Source organism: Schistocerca nitens, chromosome 3 (genome assembly GCF_023898315.1).
Source record: "Schistocerca nitens isolate TAMUIC-IGC-003100 chromosome 3, iqSchNite1.1, whole genome shotgun sequence".
Lineage (NCBI taxonomy): Eukaryota > Metazoa > Arthropoda > Insecta > Orthoptera > Acrididae > Schistocerca > Schistocerca nitens.
The window spans coordinates 505,005,036-505,020,432 of NC_064616.1; the positions used below are offsets into that span (position 1 = coordinate 505,005,036).

Consider the following 15,397-nt stretch of genomic DNA (forward strand, 5'->3'; position numbering starts at 1 on the left):
GAGGTATCTCTTTAATCAGCGTTGTGGGTAAAATCTTCTCAGGTATTGTTGAAAGGAATGTGCGAGTATTAGTTGAGGACCAATTGGATGAAAATCAGTGTGGGTTTAGGCCTCTTAGAGGTTGTCAGGACCTGATCTTTAGCTTGCGGCAAATAATGGAGAAGTCTTATGAGTGGAACAGGGAATTGTATCTATGCTTTATAGATCTAGAAAAGGCATAGGACCGGGTTCCTAGGAGGAAGTTATTGCCTGTTCTACGAGATTATGGAATAGGAGGCAAACTTTTGCAAGCAATTAAAGGTCTTTACATGGATAGTCAGGCAGCAGTTAAAGTTGACGGTAAATTGAGTTCATGGTTCAGAGTAATTTCAGGGGTAAGACAAGGCTGCAACCTGTCTCCACTGTTGTTCATATTATTTATGGATCATATGTTGAAAACAATAGACTGGCTGGGTGAGATTAAGATATGAGAACACAAAATAAGCAGTCTTGCATATGCGGATGACTTAGTTCTGATGGCAGATTCGATTGAAAGTTTGCAAAGTAATATTTCAGAGCTAGATCAGAAATGTAAGGACTATGGTATGAAGATTAGCATCTCTAAAACGAAAGTAATGTCAGTGGGAAAGAAATATAAACGGATTGAGTGCCAAATAGGAGGAACATAGTTAGAACAGGTGGACGGTTTCAAGTACTTAGGATGCATATTCTCACAGGATGGCAACATAGTGAAAGAACTGGAAGCGAGGTGTAGCAAAGCTAATGCAGTGAGCGCTCAGCTACGATCTACTCTCTTCTGCAAGAAGGAAGTCAGTACCAAGACTAAGCTATTTGTGCTCTGTTCAATCTTTCGACCAACTTTGTTGTATGGGAGCGAAAGCTGGGTGGATTCAGGTTACCTTATCAACAAGGTTGAGGTTACGGATATGAAAGTAGCTAGGATGATTGCAGGTACTAGTAGATGGGAACAATGGCAGGAGGGTGTCCACAATGAGGAAATCAAAGAAAAACTTGGAATGAACTCTATAGATGCAGCAGTCAGGGCGAATAGGCTTAGATGGTGAGGTCATGTTACACGCATGGGAGAAGCAAGGTTACCCAAGAGACTCATGGGTTCAGCAGTAGAGGGTAGGAGGAGTCGGGGCAGACCAAGGAGAAGGCACCTGGATTCGGTTAAGAATGATTTTGAAGAAACAGGTTTAACATCAGAAGAGGCACCATTGTTAGCACTGAATAGGGTATCATGGAGGAATTTTATAAGGGGGCTATGCTCCAGACTGAACGCTGAAAGGCATAATCAGTCTTAAATGATGATGATGATGATGATGATCACTTCCGCACTTTCTGTTCCTCAGTCACCGATACTACTTTCGTTGTAACGGATAATTTGATTTTGCGGCATCATATACGACAGTTCAACTAAAGTTCAAAAACAGCTTAAACACAGTTCAAAGCCTACTTATCACAGTTCTCATGCAGTTCTCTGGTCATTCACAGTTCACCCGTATCGCAGTCCTTACGCAGTTCGCTGGTCGTTTACAGTTCCAGTTCTCGCAAATAAAATCTAGTATCATAATTCCAAAGCACTTCGATGCCATGTACGGCAAGTTGAAGAAGAGAGGGAAGGAGAGATGAGGTGGGATATATAATAAACCCCCTCCCTCAAAAAATCTCTCTTCCATACCTTCTCTGTGTTGCGACAGATGACGTGTCACTGATCTCATTTGTACTAGTATTGCAGTACAAGCGATCTGACTTTTTGTTTTCACCGCCCTGAGTAGAATGCGTAAGTTCTAATTAATGTTCACCAACCTGCAGTCTTCTATAGTTGCTGCCTTCTGCGCAGAAAACAGCACGTAGGTCGTGAATCCGTTATCTTAAGGCTCTTATCGAGGAATACATATTTTAGAGGTAATTAAATTTCCAATTCGTTTATTTACACGGGATGCACTCGCTTTTTATTAGCAGAACACGAAAACTGAACAATTACATTCCACTTCAACAGAATATTATCATTTTGGTGCGCAACTTCAGAACGCAGCAGCCAATCGCGGAGAAGGACCACAGTTTAGGCAGTTTTTCTCGCGATATCCCTACTGTACAAACAATGTCATCGGTGCCTCACACCGCATTACATAATCTTCCCACTGCTGCCTTCTCAACTGCTCTACGAAGAACTTCTTGTATCTGAATATGATGGCTGCAAAGCCAGAGATATTACAGCATATTCTGTAAATCAGTGATTCTCGGAAAATATAATATATTCATACTTTTTCTTGACACATCATTAATGTTGTTGGTCCTCAGTTACCAAGTACATTATACAAATGATTTTGAGGTTACAAAGAAATAAACTCTAAATCACTAATTTTCTTGAGAATTCTATACTACAGCACGCTGTTTTTGGCGGTTTGTTTAGCTTGTATGTTCATTCATTCTAGTTTGAGGAAGCTAGTTCCATAATCTATGTGTATTAGTCATTTCTAGAACAGCGTGAAATGCGTCCTCTCACAATCATTATTTATTGTGCATATATTGGACAAACAAATGTTTCAGATGTTTTAACGTACATATCTAATATGTACGTTAAAATCTGACGGTTAAGTGTTTGTTGTTCTACTAATTTCACTTCTTTTTTTCAGATTTTGAGAATTGAGCATGTGGAGAGGTCGGATAAAGGCATGTACCAGTGCGTCGTGTCCAACAACGACGAGACAGCACAGGGAACAGCTGAACTGAGACTGGGCGGTACGTCAACAATTTGTTTTGTTTCTGATGCCATGCTTAAAAGAGAAAAATGCCACCCATATTTTAATGGAGATGGGAAGGATTGTTTCTTATTTACATATACCAACATGAAAACTGCATTTCATATCATACAAGATTGTATTTGATTAATGAGATGATTAACAGGCCATAAAAAGGCCATTACCTTTTTTTGTGTTATCATGATAATGACTGGTTTGTTGCGGCTCGCCAGAAATTCCCCTCCTGTGCCAATATCTTCATATCAGAGTAGCACTTTCAATGTACGTCCTCAGTTATTTATCGGATGTATTACAACTTGTGTCTTCCCCTACACTCTTTACCCTCTACAGTCGCTCTAGTACAGTGGAACGCAGAAGCTGTTCCCTGATGTCTTAATAAATGTTCTATCATCCTGTCCCTTCTCTTGTCAGTAGTTTCCATATATTCCTTTCCTCTACGATTCTTCACAGGACCTCCACATTCCTTACCTTATCAGTCCACCTGATTTTCAACATTCTTCTGTAGCAACACATCTCAGATGCTCGGATTCTCCTCTTTTCCGGTTTTCCCACTGCCCTTGTTTCATTACCAAACAATGCTGTGCTCCAAACCTGTTAACGGATAATTAATAGATAATTAATGACGTAGCCCTCCAGCAAGTAGGAAATCCAGGAAACTGCGTGTAGAGACGAAGCTCAGCACACCGTAACATCGATGATAGCTGCCTGTTAATGAGTACAATCATGTATGTCGTTCACAGACTCCAAATACTTCGATATTTGTAATACGTTTTGTTTAGTGAATGCAAAAACTTAGTGGAACTACGATCACACCTTCTCAGTTTTTCAAGAAGCTCACAACGAAATTCTTCGAAACGATTGGAGTACTAGTTTTTGGACATGTAATATAACAACTCCTAGCGTCCCGCATGAAGCATGTACAGTGTTTGACATACAACCTGGCCTCCAGCCGATCGACACAAAGTCTAAGTCCGGATCTTTCACTTAATGTGGCAATAGAAGTGTCACTTCTCAGAATTATTTACAGACTGATAGCACCACAGGACCCGGAAGTTTCTTGAGGAAGTGTTGTCTTCCGCTCGACCTGTTCATGTGCTTTATCTGCTCTTGGGTAGTCCACTTGCGGCAGTAATCGGACCCGGACCAGCGTAACAGCAGCTGCCAACCGATATAGATGTTTACATACAAAACAAGTTCTGCTCCCGCCGATTGCACCCTGCTCACGCACCTAAGGTACTTAGTTCTTTATTTTTTTATTTTGCACTCAGCGTGAAAACCTGTAGCCAACTATTTTTATGGCATGGTTCGCCCAACAGAAAACACTTCATTTCGGATCTCCTTACAGTTGGGAAAGATCCATGATTAATATTATGAGTGATTGGTTGGTAGAGACAAATGATTTACGCCATCATGAGTCACTTGATCTATAGTTTGATCTATAATTTGGGAAACACTGTCTTCGTGAAAGGTATTAGTGATTAAATTTGTACAAATGTTGCCAACAAATTGTTGTGTACATAGTTCCGCGTAGTCAGCGCGTACACAACTTTCCCACTAGAACGTGCCCCGCTAAGCACAACAGCGCAGGCTCAGCGCTCGTCCGTCTCCGCACTACGAGATGGCGCTATCTTAGAGACGGACCAAATTCTGTTTCCGCCGATCCGCGTATTAATATGTAACGCATCCAATGAGATTGCTGCTAACGTAGAACCATTTCTCCTCGCGGATCACACTCGCGCAGTGATACCTGAACACTCGAGGTATTATAACGAGTGAACAGACCTCCGATTAGTCAGTCTGCATTAGTCTGCATTTGTCTGTACCAGTTATAGTCAAGTTTCAGTCTGCGCCTTATAAGATTACCATATTCCTGTACATAGCCATGAAGATAAATGAATAGACACTTTGTCAAGTATCAGAGATATGTGAGAATAAGAGTAGCCATGAAGATAAATAAATAGACACTTTGTCAAGTATCAGAGATATGTGAGAATAAGAGTAACGTACCAAGACCAAAGGAACTTCAGATTGTCAGTTGTAAATAGCATCCAGAACCAAGTTAAGTTATTTTTACGCTTGTTATTATTTTAATAAATGTGTGTGAAAATTAATCAAGTTCTATTTAAAGTTGGTCACCGTCAATCTGCTACTCTAAGCGTGCAAGTGGCATTTCTATCGTCTGACCTAACGGCAGAAGACAAACACGCCACAATAAGACCACGAGACATATAGCTGACACTCGCCTACTTCGTTAGAGCGACAAGTCAAATAATCTGATGGTGTGTGTGCCGAAGGTCTTACAGTACGCACACCACACAAATACAATGACATAACTGACTTTTTAATGTCCGTAGGGAAAACATGTAATGTAACGATAACTTTCACAGTTTTGTAATATGCTTTTGGAGACATTAAATGAGGAGATAAAACTAGCAATATCCGCTTGTAGCACAGTTCTACTAGTAGAGAGTGAAAATTTGGCTACTAAAAGCCACCGTCATTCGAATAATGAAGCTCAGGATTTGTTGTTGATCTAAAAAAGCATATATCACCATATCTGAACATCCATGGTTACAGTACACATGAAGTTACACCCATAGTTCCAGGATACGCACGTACAACAAGTAAACTTACCCGAGGGATACGCTTCGGTTTTGATCGGCTTTGGATATGTTGTAGTGTAGAGCAAAATAGGAGACACGCATTTTAAGGGGTTAAACACCCACTTGAAAAAATTGAATCTAATATTTCTGAACGAATGTCGTTGAAACGGTAACAGATTAAAAAGAGCTTCATATAATAGGTCTGTGGTTCTTAATGTACGTTACAGTGGTGTCTAAAAAGTCATTGTTTCGAAATGGCCTGCCCCCACCATTTTGTTTTTCATTTCGACATTTGACTAATAACAAATCGTACAGCATCGTTAGCACCAAATTCAGTCTTATATGATGAAGTGGTATCCCAAAGACGCATTTGTCAGATATATGCTGGAATTGTATCTATATTGCTGTACCCGTGCCCGGTATGTGACCGCTTTAATGTCAGTTGTCATGTTGGATTGTTTAACAAGTCTTTTCCAGAGAAATATATTCTGAACGGCATAGTCTACATCTATTGTTCTATATACATATTTTCTTTCATTTTAGGAAATATAAAATATCTTGTTTTATTTGTGTTCTCTCTTTGCATTTTTTTGTCGAAACGTTTTCAGATTTAATCATGCGCTCTTTGAAGTTGTTTACGTATTATTGTTATAAATCTGTACAATAATGACTAAGCACAGAATTGTTCAGCTGGAAAGAATGCTGAATGCATTTAGATTTTTCGCAACAAGCACATCAGACAATTGCAATTTTATGACAATAGTCACAAACAGTATCATAGTTTTTAAAGCAAAAGTGAACAGGTTTATCACGCTTAGGAGTTTCTGTGAAATTTAATCATCTTGTACAATGCATATTTAAACAACTTGACGTATCTGACAGAAGAAATCTGATTGTGAATGTGAGACTGAATTTTTAGGATATTGTTTCTTAAATGTAAGTAAACGTCGTAGTAGTGTAATATTATTACGTCTGAAATCTGTTTCAAGAATTTGTTCGCGTCTGAAATGTATATGCGTCTAGTGGCTGAATTATATCAGTCGTTCAGGCAGGAACTGTTAAGATATTCACCTCTCTTCCACTTTCATCAATGGTGTTAAATATTTTTTTCGTTTTTCCTAGTCCATGAATCTAAAAACAAGACATATTTTTCATTCGTATTAGGTCTACAAACCTGTTAAAACCACTTCCTTACGAGCTCCGATGTCACTCTACCGGACGTGGAATCGAACACAAGGATATTATCTGATTTATATAAATCTTTTTGTCGGAACTTGTCTCATTTTCTTGCAAACCTATGAGCAAGGGGGACGTTAAATTTCCGATTGCAGATGTAATGGGTTGTATCCTATAACTATGTGTTAATTCATTCAGGGATTTTAGAATTTCAGCCTTTAACGTTCCTCTGAAAGATATTTTACGTTCTGCTTGCATTTCCTAATTGAAACATGACAGGCTGAATTATACACATTGACCTCTCCAATCAACACAGTTTTCGATTTCGCAGTCTCCACAAATTCGTAAGCTTTTCACCTCCATCCTTCTTTATTGGCTACTTGCGGTTGAATGATGAATTTGTTGATTTTACTTGAAACAATCCAGTGTTTTATTTTGAAATTATGAAACCATTTTGAGGAAGTCCTGAATAAATGTTGTGATAAATTACCATAATAAATAGGTTATGAAGTCCACCTCTTTATTGCCAGATCATGTATCGGTAATGATTTGTCCACAGCAATTTTAAATTTATCTAATGCGGACTTCGAAATACCTAATAACTTTTCATTTCTCATATCACCTGCAATTTGTGCTTCCTATTCTTATAGACTTTCTCTCTTTGTGACCTTTCTGTATCTCTGTTTTACAGTTTCAAGTTCGTTTTTACCAGAAGGCCAAAAAGTAATGGCTTTTTATTTATACTTGAAGTCTGTGTCACATATTGCTTTTTTATCATCTGTTACCATTTTTTCATAATCTTCTTCATAATGTTATTGAATAAGAATAGGCTCTGAAAATGCACTTTCGTCTTCATCCCTTCAGGTGGCGTGACTTTCCATAAATACGTCTTTATCAACAGCGTCTTTTATCAAATTTTCTACCTGTACTGCAAAAGTAATTTCATCGCTTGTGATCATAGGTCAGAGTCCACATTATATTGTGCGTGATCATAATTCGTACATGGTAAATGAAAAATATTGTTTGGGTTCATCGACATCTTCTCTGTACACATAATTGTAGTGGCAGAAACGAAGACGTGAGCCAAGGGAAATAGTAAACAGCGCCTCCAACACACGGCGTGTGGGCATTACAATCAGTGATGCGAAATAGGCGTCCCGCCACACAGCGTTTCCCCCCACACTACTTGTCCTCATTCTGCTGCTCATGTACGTGGGAAAGGTTTGTCGGTTGAGAGAAAGGGATGGGGAATTGTTTCTTCCTTTCCACTAATGTCATGAAAGTGCAATTGTCCATGTTCTTCGTGGGCAAAATCAAAATGCATTCAGCATTCTTTTGAGCCGAACAATTCCGTTCTTTCTCATTATTGTATAGATTTATAATAGTGTTACAACAAAACTGTACAAACAATTTCAAAGAGCACATAATTAAATGTGAAAAGATTTCAACTTGAAAAAAAAATGTACGAAATGTAAAAATAGAACCCAAATAAAACACAAGATATTTTATATTTCATAAAATTAAAGAAAATATGTATTTAGAGAAATAAATGTAGAATATACATTTAGAATATATTTATTTTGAAAAGACTTATTGAACATCCCAACATGACAACTGGCACTGAAGCGAACACACATAAGGCGCGCGCACAGCGATGTAGAGATATTTCTAGCTTATATCTGGCAAATGCGTCTTTGGAATACTATTTAATCATATATGATTGAAATTGGTGTTAACGATGCTGTATGATTTGGTGCTAGTCAAATGTCGAAATCAAAAACAAAATATTTCGGTAGGGTGTTTCGAAACAATGACCTTTTCGACAAAACTGGATGCACCACTATAACGCACATTAAAAACCATAGACCTTTTATTTGAAGTTTTTTTAATCTGTTACTGTTTGAACGGTATTCATTGAGAAATATTAAACTCAGTTTTCTCAATCTAAACTCAGTTTTTTCAATCCGGTATTTCATTCCTTAACGGCCGTATGAAAAAGTATAAAAATATAGGAATGAGATTTTCACTCTGCAGCGGAGTGTGCGCTGATATGAAACTTCCTGGCAGATTAAAACTGTGTTCCCGACCGAGACTCGAACTCGGGACCTTTGCCTTTCGCGGGCAAGTGCTCTACCAACTGAGCTACCGAAGCACGACTCACGCCCGGTACTCACAGCTTTACTTCTGCCAGTACCTCGTCTCCTACCTTCCAAACTTTACAGAAGCTCTCCTGCGAACCTTGCAGAACTAGCACTCCTGAAAGAAAGGATATTGCGGAGACATGGCTTAGCCACAGCCTGGGGGATGTTTCCAGAATGAGATTTTCACTCTGCAGCGGAGTGTGCGCTGATATGAAACTTCCTGGCAGATTAAAACTGTGTGCCCGACCGAGACTCGAACTCGGGACCTTTGCCTTTCGCGGGCAAGTGCTCTACCAACTGAGCTACCGAAGCACGACTCACGCCCGGTACTCACAGCTTTACTTCTGCCAGTACCTCGTCTCCTACCTTCCAAACTTTACAGAAGCTCTCCTGCGAACCTTGCAGAACTAGCACTCCTGAAAGAAAGGATATTGCGGAGACATGGCTTAGCCACAGCCTGGAGGATGTTTCCAGAATGAGATTTTCACTCTGCAGCGGAGTGTGCGCTGATATGAAACTTCCTGGCAGATTAAAACTGTGTGCCCGACCGAGACTCGAACTCGGGACCTTTGCCTTTCGCGGGCAAGTGCTCTACCAACTGAGCTACCGAAGTACGACTCACGCCCGGTACTCACAGCTTTACTTCTGCCAGTACCTCGTCTCCTACCTTCCAAACTTTACAGAAGCTCTCCTGCGAAACTTGCAGAACTAGCACTCCTGAAAGAAAGGATATTGCGGAGACATGGCTTAGCCACAGCCTGGGGGATGTTTCCAGAATGAGATTTTCACTCTGCAGCGGAGTGTGCGCTGATATGAAACTTCCTGGCAGATTAAAACTGTGTGCCCGACAGAGACTCGAACTCGGGACCTTTGCCTTTCGCGGGCAAGTGCTCTACCAACTGAGCTACCGAAGTACGACTCACGCCCGGTACTCACAGCTTTACTTCTGCCAGTACCTCGTCTCCTACCTTCCAAACTTTACAGAAGCTCTCCTGCGAACCTTGCAGAACTAGCACTCCTGAAAGAAAGGATATTGCGGAGACATGGCTTAGCCACAGCCTGGGGGATGTTTCCAGAATGAGATTTTCACTCTGCAGCGGAGTGTGCGCTGATATGAAACTTCCTGGAAGATTAAAACTGTGTGCCCGACCGAGACTCGAACTCGGGACCTTTGCCTTTCGCGGGCAAGTGCTCTACCAACTGAGCTACCGAAGCACGACTCACGCCCGGTACTCACAGCTTTACTTCTGCCAGTACCTCGTCTCCTACCTTCCAAACTTTACAGAAGCTCTCCTGCGAACCTTGCAGAACTAGCACTCCTGAAAGAAAGGATATTGCGGAGACATGGCTTAGCCACAGCCTGGGGGATGTTTCCAGAATGAGATTTTCACTCTGCAGCGGAGTGTGCGCTGATATGAAACTTCCTGGCAAATTAAAACTGTGTTCCCGACCGAGACTCGAACTCGGGACCTTTGCCTTTCGCGGGCAAGTGCTCTACCAACTGAGCTACCGAAGCACGACTCACGCCCGAGTGAGTGCTAGTTCTGCAAGGTTCGCAGGAGAGCTTCTGTAAAGTTTGGAAGGTAGGAGACGAGGTACTGGCAGAAGTAAAGCTGTGAGTACCGGGCGTGAGTCGTGCTTCGGTAGCTCAGTTGGTAGAGCACTTGCCCGCGAAAGGCAAAGGTCCCGAGTTCGAGTCTCGGTCGGGCACACAGTTTTAATCTGCCAGGAAGTTTTATAAAAATATATGTCTCCTATTGTCCTCTACACTACAAAATATTCAAAGCCGATCAAATGTGGAGCAGTAGCCCATATACGTTCCCTGAAGTCAACTCCAGAGAAACAGAACCCAGCTTTTGGTGAACGGTTATATCTTACACAGACTGTTGTCGTACCAACTGCTGTTCTGAGTTCACAATTGGTTTATCATCTTCCGAGTTCATCTAAGTTGACCGCATCAGAAGCCTTTGCTCAATGCCCACATACCGATTGATGCAGCACTGATGATTTGAACGCCCTTAGAACAATCACACTGGATTAATGTATTTATTTATTCACACGTATAGTTCTGTAGGACTAAATTGAGGAAGCAATATTCACGGTGACGGAACAACGAGCCAATCCATTAAATCAGACCATTAAAGTTAATAACAAAATAAATAGGAGTGAGCCACTTAGACTTCAAACTACGACGAAAACTGCTAAGATTTTATTTAAAATTCTTGTGGTTGCTAACTGAAAGTGTATGCAGTAGAATACCGTACACCTTTCAGCACAAGAGTCAAGTAGGGGCAACCCAAATGCAGGTGTGACTCTGGTTAGTACTAAGTGAGTGAAAGCTACTAACATTTGTGAATAATCTCGTGCTGTTACCAGCAAATGGCATTAAAGGAAATATATAATGTGAATCCAGTGTCAGAATTCCCAGACTCCTGAACAGAGATCAACACGAAGTTAGTGAACTAACAGCGCTTATTGCTCGAACCGTCCGTTTCTGAACCAAAACTACTCTTTTTGAATACAAAGAAGCACCCCAGAATATAATTCAGTATTTCATACGCGAATGAAAATGCAAAGCAGAATAGCTTTCGTTTTGGTCTATCTCCTATTGCAGAGACTGTTCTACTGGTAGAAATAGCAGCATACAGTTATTTGGATAACTAGGTTAGGTCAGGGACACGCAACTCGCCGAAAGCAAGTCTTGCACCAGGCCACTGAGCCACACGAAATTATTATTATTATGTATCCGTAGGTGTAATCAGAATGTCAGTTCCAGCTCACTTATAAACTGTAAAAACTGAGTCTTACTGTTATATTTGGGTTTCCTCTTAGCAGGACGTGGAAAAACAGAACGTTCTACGGCGCGGCCAGTCCTAGTGTTCGAAAATTGTCCCTGATCCCTGAGTGCAATATATCGTTGTCGCCGGTTTTCTACTAAGAGCGGCGCCACATACCTAGTCTTGGAGGGCAGCAACCATGATGGGCGGAGCATGCGCCATGTACGGTATGGTGGCCTATATTGGACGTCGATTTGCAGCCTGGCGTCAGTTCTCAGCAGGACTCATCAGCAGAAGCAACATTCTCCTGAAGATGGCAAACAATTTCATCGCCGAAATATCTAATAGAGTTGATTTTAGGATCCGGCAGCCAACCCGAAGAGATTTTCAAGAGTTTCTACGCCGGGATAGCCTACGAAATCACAGCCTATTCAATAACTTTTGCAAACTCCACTAGCACAGACAAAGGTCTAAAATTGTCTTCGTTAACTCTTTTTCCTTTTTCAGGATTCCTTACCTTTATCGGTAAAAACGGAATCCTTATATGATCACCCTGTTATCCGCCCCTCTCTCTGTCCTCTGTTTGGAACCCATTTTTTTCTCAGGACAGGTAGAGGCATCAGGTTGAAATTTATGCCAGATAAGCTCCGTTAGCTGTATAAAACACTTAAACTTGTAAGTCAGTGCACTCAAAAGATAAGGCTCTTTATGTCACACATTTCGACACTCGGAAACTCACTCATCAAAACATATAGGATACTTCCCATTGACCGAGAATCATGAAATCTGATAAGAATCAAAGTTTCACAGTACAAGTAAAGCAATCCGTCCGAAAATTGTTAATTTATAATTACATCACTTTCTTCTTTTTTTGTTTGTTTTCCGTCTGTCTGTTAAGACCCCCTTTTCTCAGGAAGGGTTAGCAATATCAAGTTGAAATTTATGTTAGATACTAAGGTCTACTGTCCTTTTATCGGTGTAAATAATATAATCTTCCAAGTCAATGCAATCAAAAGATACGACCAGGTAAGTTGCACATTTTGATACTCATAAAGTCACTCATAAAAACCTTTAGATGAACCATGTACATAGTTGTTGGGCCTGGTGAGCTAGTGGTAAAACACGTGTCTTGAACCTGAGAGGTCGAATATAGGTCGGACAACGGACTTTGTCTTCGGTTTAACTTAACCTTTACCTCTCAGCGAAGTGAGTAGTCGCCAGACACTACATGTGGTTCGGGTTCCACGCTAAATTGTAGGTCTCCTTTCCCCGATTGGATAACTAGGTTAGGTCAGGGACACGCAACTCGCCGAAAGGAAGTCTTGCACCAGGCCACTGAGCCACACGAAATTATTATTATTATTATTATTATTATTATTATTATTATTATTATTATTAAGTGTATAAATGATTATGTTTGTACGGGAGCCTCAGAGCTCTAATCGTGCTCGCATTGTCCTGTTCGTTCCTTCTTCTTCTTTTTATTATTTTTTTAAATCTGAGATGAAGAACTAAAGCTCGCTCTTCAAGCGAACTCTCCAACAAATCCCCTGGTGCGGATGTACTTCGGTTCGAGTTTTGTGACAGATACTGACATACCTTACGGAAGCACTGAAGATTACGTACTACGAGCTCTTTACGGGTTATTCAATGCATTTACAGAATGAATCACAGATTTTCGCAGAGTGCATCAGAGATTTTAAGCTTCTAACAAACATTATAAATACCAAATTGAAGGTAATTTCATAGGACGCTTAGTTTTCGGTATCCTCGCTCTCGACAAAGATATCGTAAATATGACGAGAGCAGCTAAAACCTCAATAACCATGGGATTTTAGGCTTCAAGAATACGTACAACAGGATCAAACATAAATATCTTCTGCATACTTCATCATTCTCTGTTCTTAACCCCGGTGTTATCAACACCATTAAACGATGCATTTATGATACCATAACCAGGACCAAAATCAATGGCCGGTCTTTGTGGCCGAGCGGTTCTAGGCGCTTCAGTCCGGAACCGCGCGACCATTACGGTCGCAGGTTCGCATCCTGCCTCTGGCATGGATGTGTGTGATGTCCTTAGGTTAGTTAGGTTTAAGTAGTTCTACGTTATAGGGGACTAATGACCTCAGAAATTAAGTCCCATAGTGCTCAGAGCCATTTGAACCATTTTTGAAGAATCATGTTGTTCTCTCATGATATGCTCTTTCATGCTTTCTGGAATAACTAGGCGGTTTCCTTTACTAGTGATTTTGTACAATAATCCATCTATTTCGACAAAACGTTTATCATTTTTCCATAATTTGCATTGTGGATCTTCTTCTTGAGCTGCCTTTAACTCATCTTCTCGACTTATTGTAACACAAACATTGACTTTTCGACTCACTGCATCAGCATTCACATGTTGCTTACCAGATCGGTGAATAACCTTAAATTGGTACCCACTCAGTCTTAACGCCCATCGTGTTAATCTGGAATTGGATACTTTAAGATCAATAACCATTTAAGTGCGGCATGATCTGTAATAACTGTAAATTCTCTTCCAGTTAAGAAACGTCTGTTATGTGTTATACCAAAAACCAAATCACAAAGCTCCTTCTCAGTAGTAGTATAATTCTGCTTTGTTTAATTGTCTGAAGCAAATGAGACTGGATGTTCATAACCATCAACTTCTTGAGACAAGATTGCACCTATGGCAACATTGGATGCATGTGTTGGAAGAATAAAAGTTTTACTGAAATCCGGATAGACTAACACTGGGGCTGTGGTTAGAGCAGTTTTAAGTTCTACCATTGCCTTTTTGCACTCTGTTGACCAATTAAATGTGTCTCTTTTCTTCAGTATCTGCGTCATTGGACGTGCTATATTTGCATAATCGGCTATAAATCGTCTGTAGAACTTTGACAATCCCAAGAATGATTGTAGTTCTTTCAAATTCTGTGGTTCATGAAAATTCTTTACATCTTCAACTACTTTTGGATTTGGTCGAACACCTTCACTGGTTATAACATGACCAATATAGTTAACTTTACTTTGTGCAAAATGACATTTATCTATTGATAAAGACAGGTTTGCGCTTCTTATACACTCAAAAACAGCTTGTAGTCTCTCAGTATGCTGCTTCACGTTTTCGCCAAAAATTATTACATCATCAAGGTAAACAAGTGCTTGTGTTGGTGTGTGCCCTCGTAAAACTGAATCCATCTGGCGTTGAAATGTACCTGGAGCATTACGAAGTCCATACGGCATACGAAGATACTTGTATTCTCCTGTTGCTGTTACAAATGAAGTTTTGGCTTGATCATCTGGATGCACTGTTAACTGGTGATAACCACTTGTTAAATCACATACTGAAAAAATTCGACATCTGCCCAAGTAATCCAAGGTTTCCACTAAATTTGGTAAGGGGTAAATGTCGGGTGTGGTCACAGCTTTCAAAGATCGGTAATCAACACAAAAACGGAACTGTGGTTCTTCAGAAATTGATTTCTTCTTTACAATTACAACAGACGAACACCACAGTGCCCTTCCCCATTCATACTGTTCGTCATCCTTTAATAATTTATGTATCGGTGCTGCTATTTCACTGAAATCCTTTAGAAATTTGCGATAGTATCTTATGACACCTAAATGTCCTTTTAATTCCTTCTTCGTCTTTAGTACTGGGAATATCATTACCTTTTCTACATTCCGCTCATCTGGCTGTACTCCTTTATTTGTTATCTTATGCCCCAAAAATATGACTTCAGTTCGTAAAAATTCACACTTGTCTGGCTGTAACTTCAGCCTGTGTTCTCGTAATCTATCAAAAACCTCTCTTAATTTTTCACTGTGTTCTTTTAGCGAACTTCTATAGCATATTACGTCGTCTAAATACACTAAACACCTGGTTCCTTGTAATCCTGATAACACTACGTTCATTAATCTCTGAA

General features: G+C 40.3%; 2 protein-coding genes and 2 non-coding genes across 4 annotated transcripts in view; 2 read left to right on the top strand and 2 right to left on the bottom strand.

The window, feature by feature from the left end:
* LOC126249301 (Down syndrome cell adhesion molecule-like protein Dscam2) overlaps positions 1 to 3,564 on the top strand; it is a 1,152,658-nt gene extending 1,149,094 nt beyond the window's left edge. The window contains exons 8-9 of the mRNA XM_049950955.1: positions 2,643 to 2,748; positions 3,509 to 3,564. Of these exons, the coding sequence (XP_049806912.1) occupies positions 2,643 to 2,748; positions 3,509 to 3,564 (162 nt within the window). The remainder of the gene's footprint in view (positions 1 to 2,642; positions 2,749 to 3,508) is intronic.
* A 5,060-nt stretch (positions 3,565 to 8,624) lies between these two features.
* On the bottom strand, positions 8,625 to 8,699 carry Trnas-cga (transfer RNA serine (anticodon CGA)). Its single transcript has one exon. It is a non-coding gene; the product is annotated as a tRNA-Ser (tRNA).
* Positions 8,700 to 10,129: 1,430 nt separating this feature from the next.
* Trnas-cga (transfer RNA serine (anticodon CGA)) lies at positions 10,130 to 10,204 on the bottom strand. The gene has a single exon. It is a non-coding gene; the product is annotated as a tRNA-Ser (tRNA).
* Positions 10,205 to 12,547: 2,343 nt separating this feature from the next.
* The window catches only part of LOC126249302 (Down syndrome cell adhesion molecule homolog), a 266,023-nt gene continuing 263,173 nt past the window's right edge, over positions 12,548 to 15,397 (top strand). Inside the window, exon 1 of the mRNA XM_049950956.1 lies at positions 12,548 to 12,569. Coding sequence (XP_049806913.1) covers positions 12,548 to 12,569 — 22 coding nt within the window. The remainder of the gene's footprint in view (positions 12,570 to 15,397) is intronic.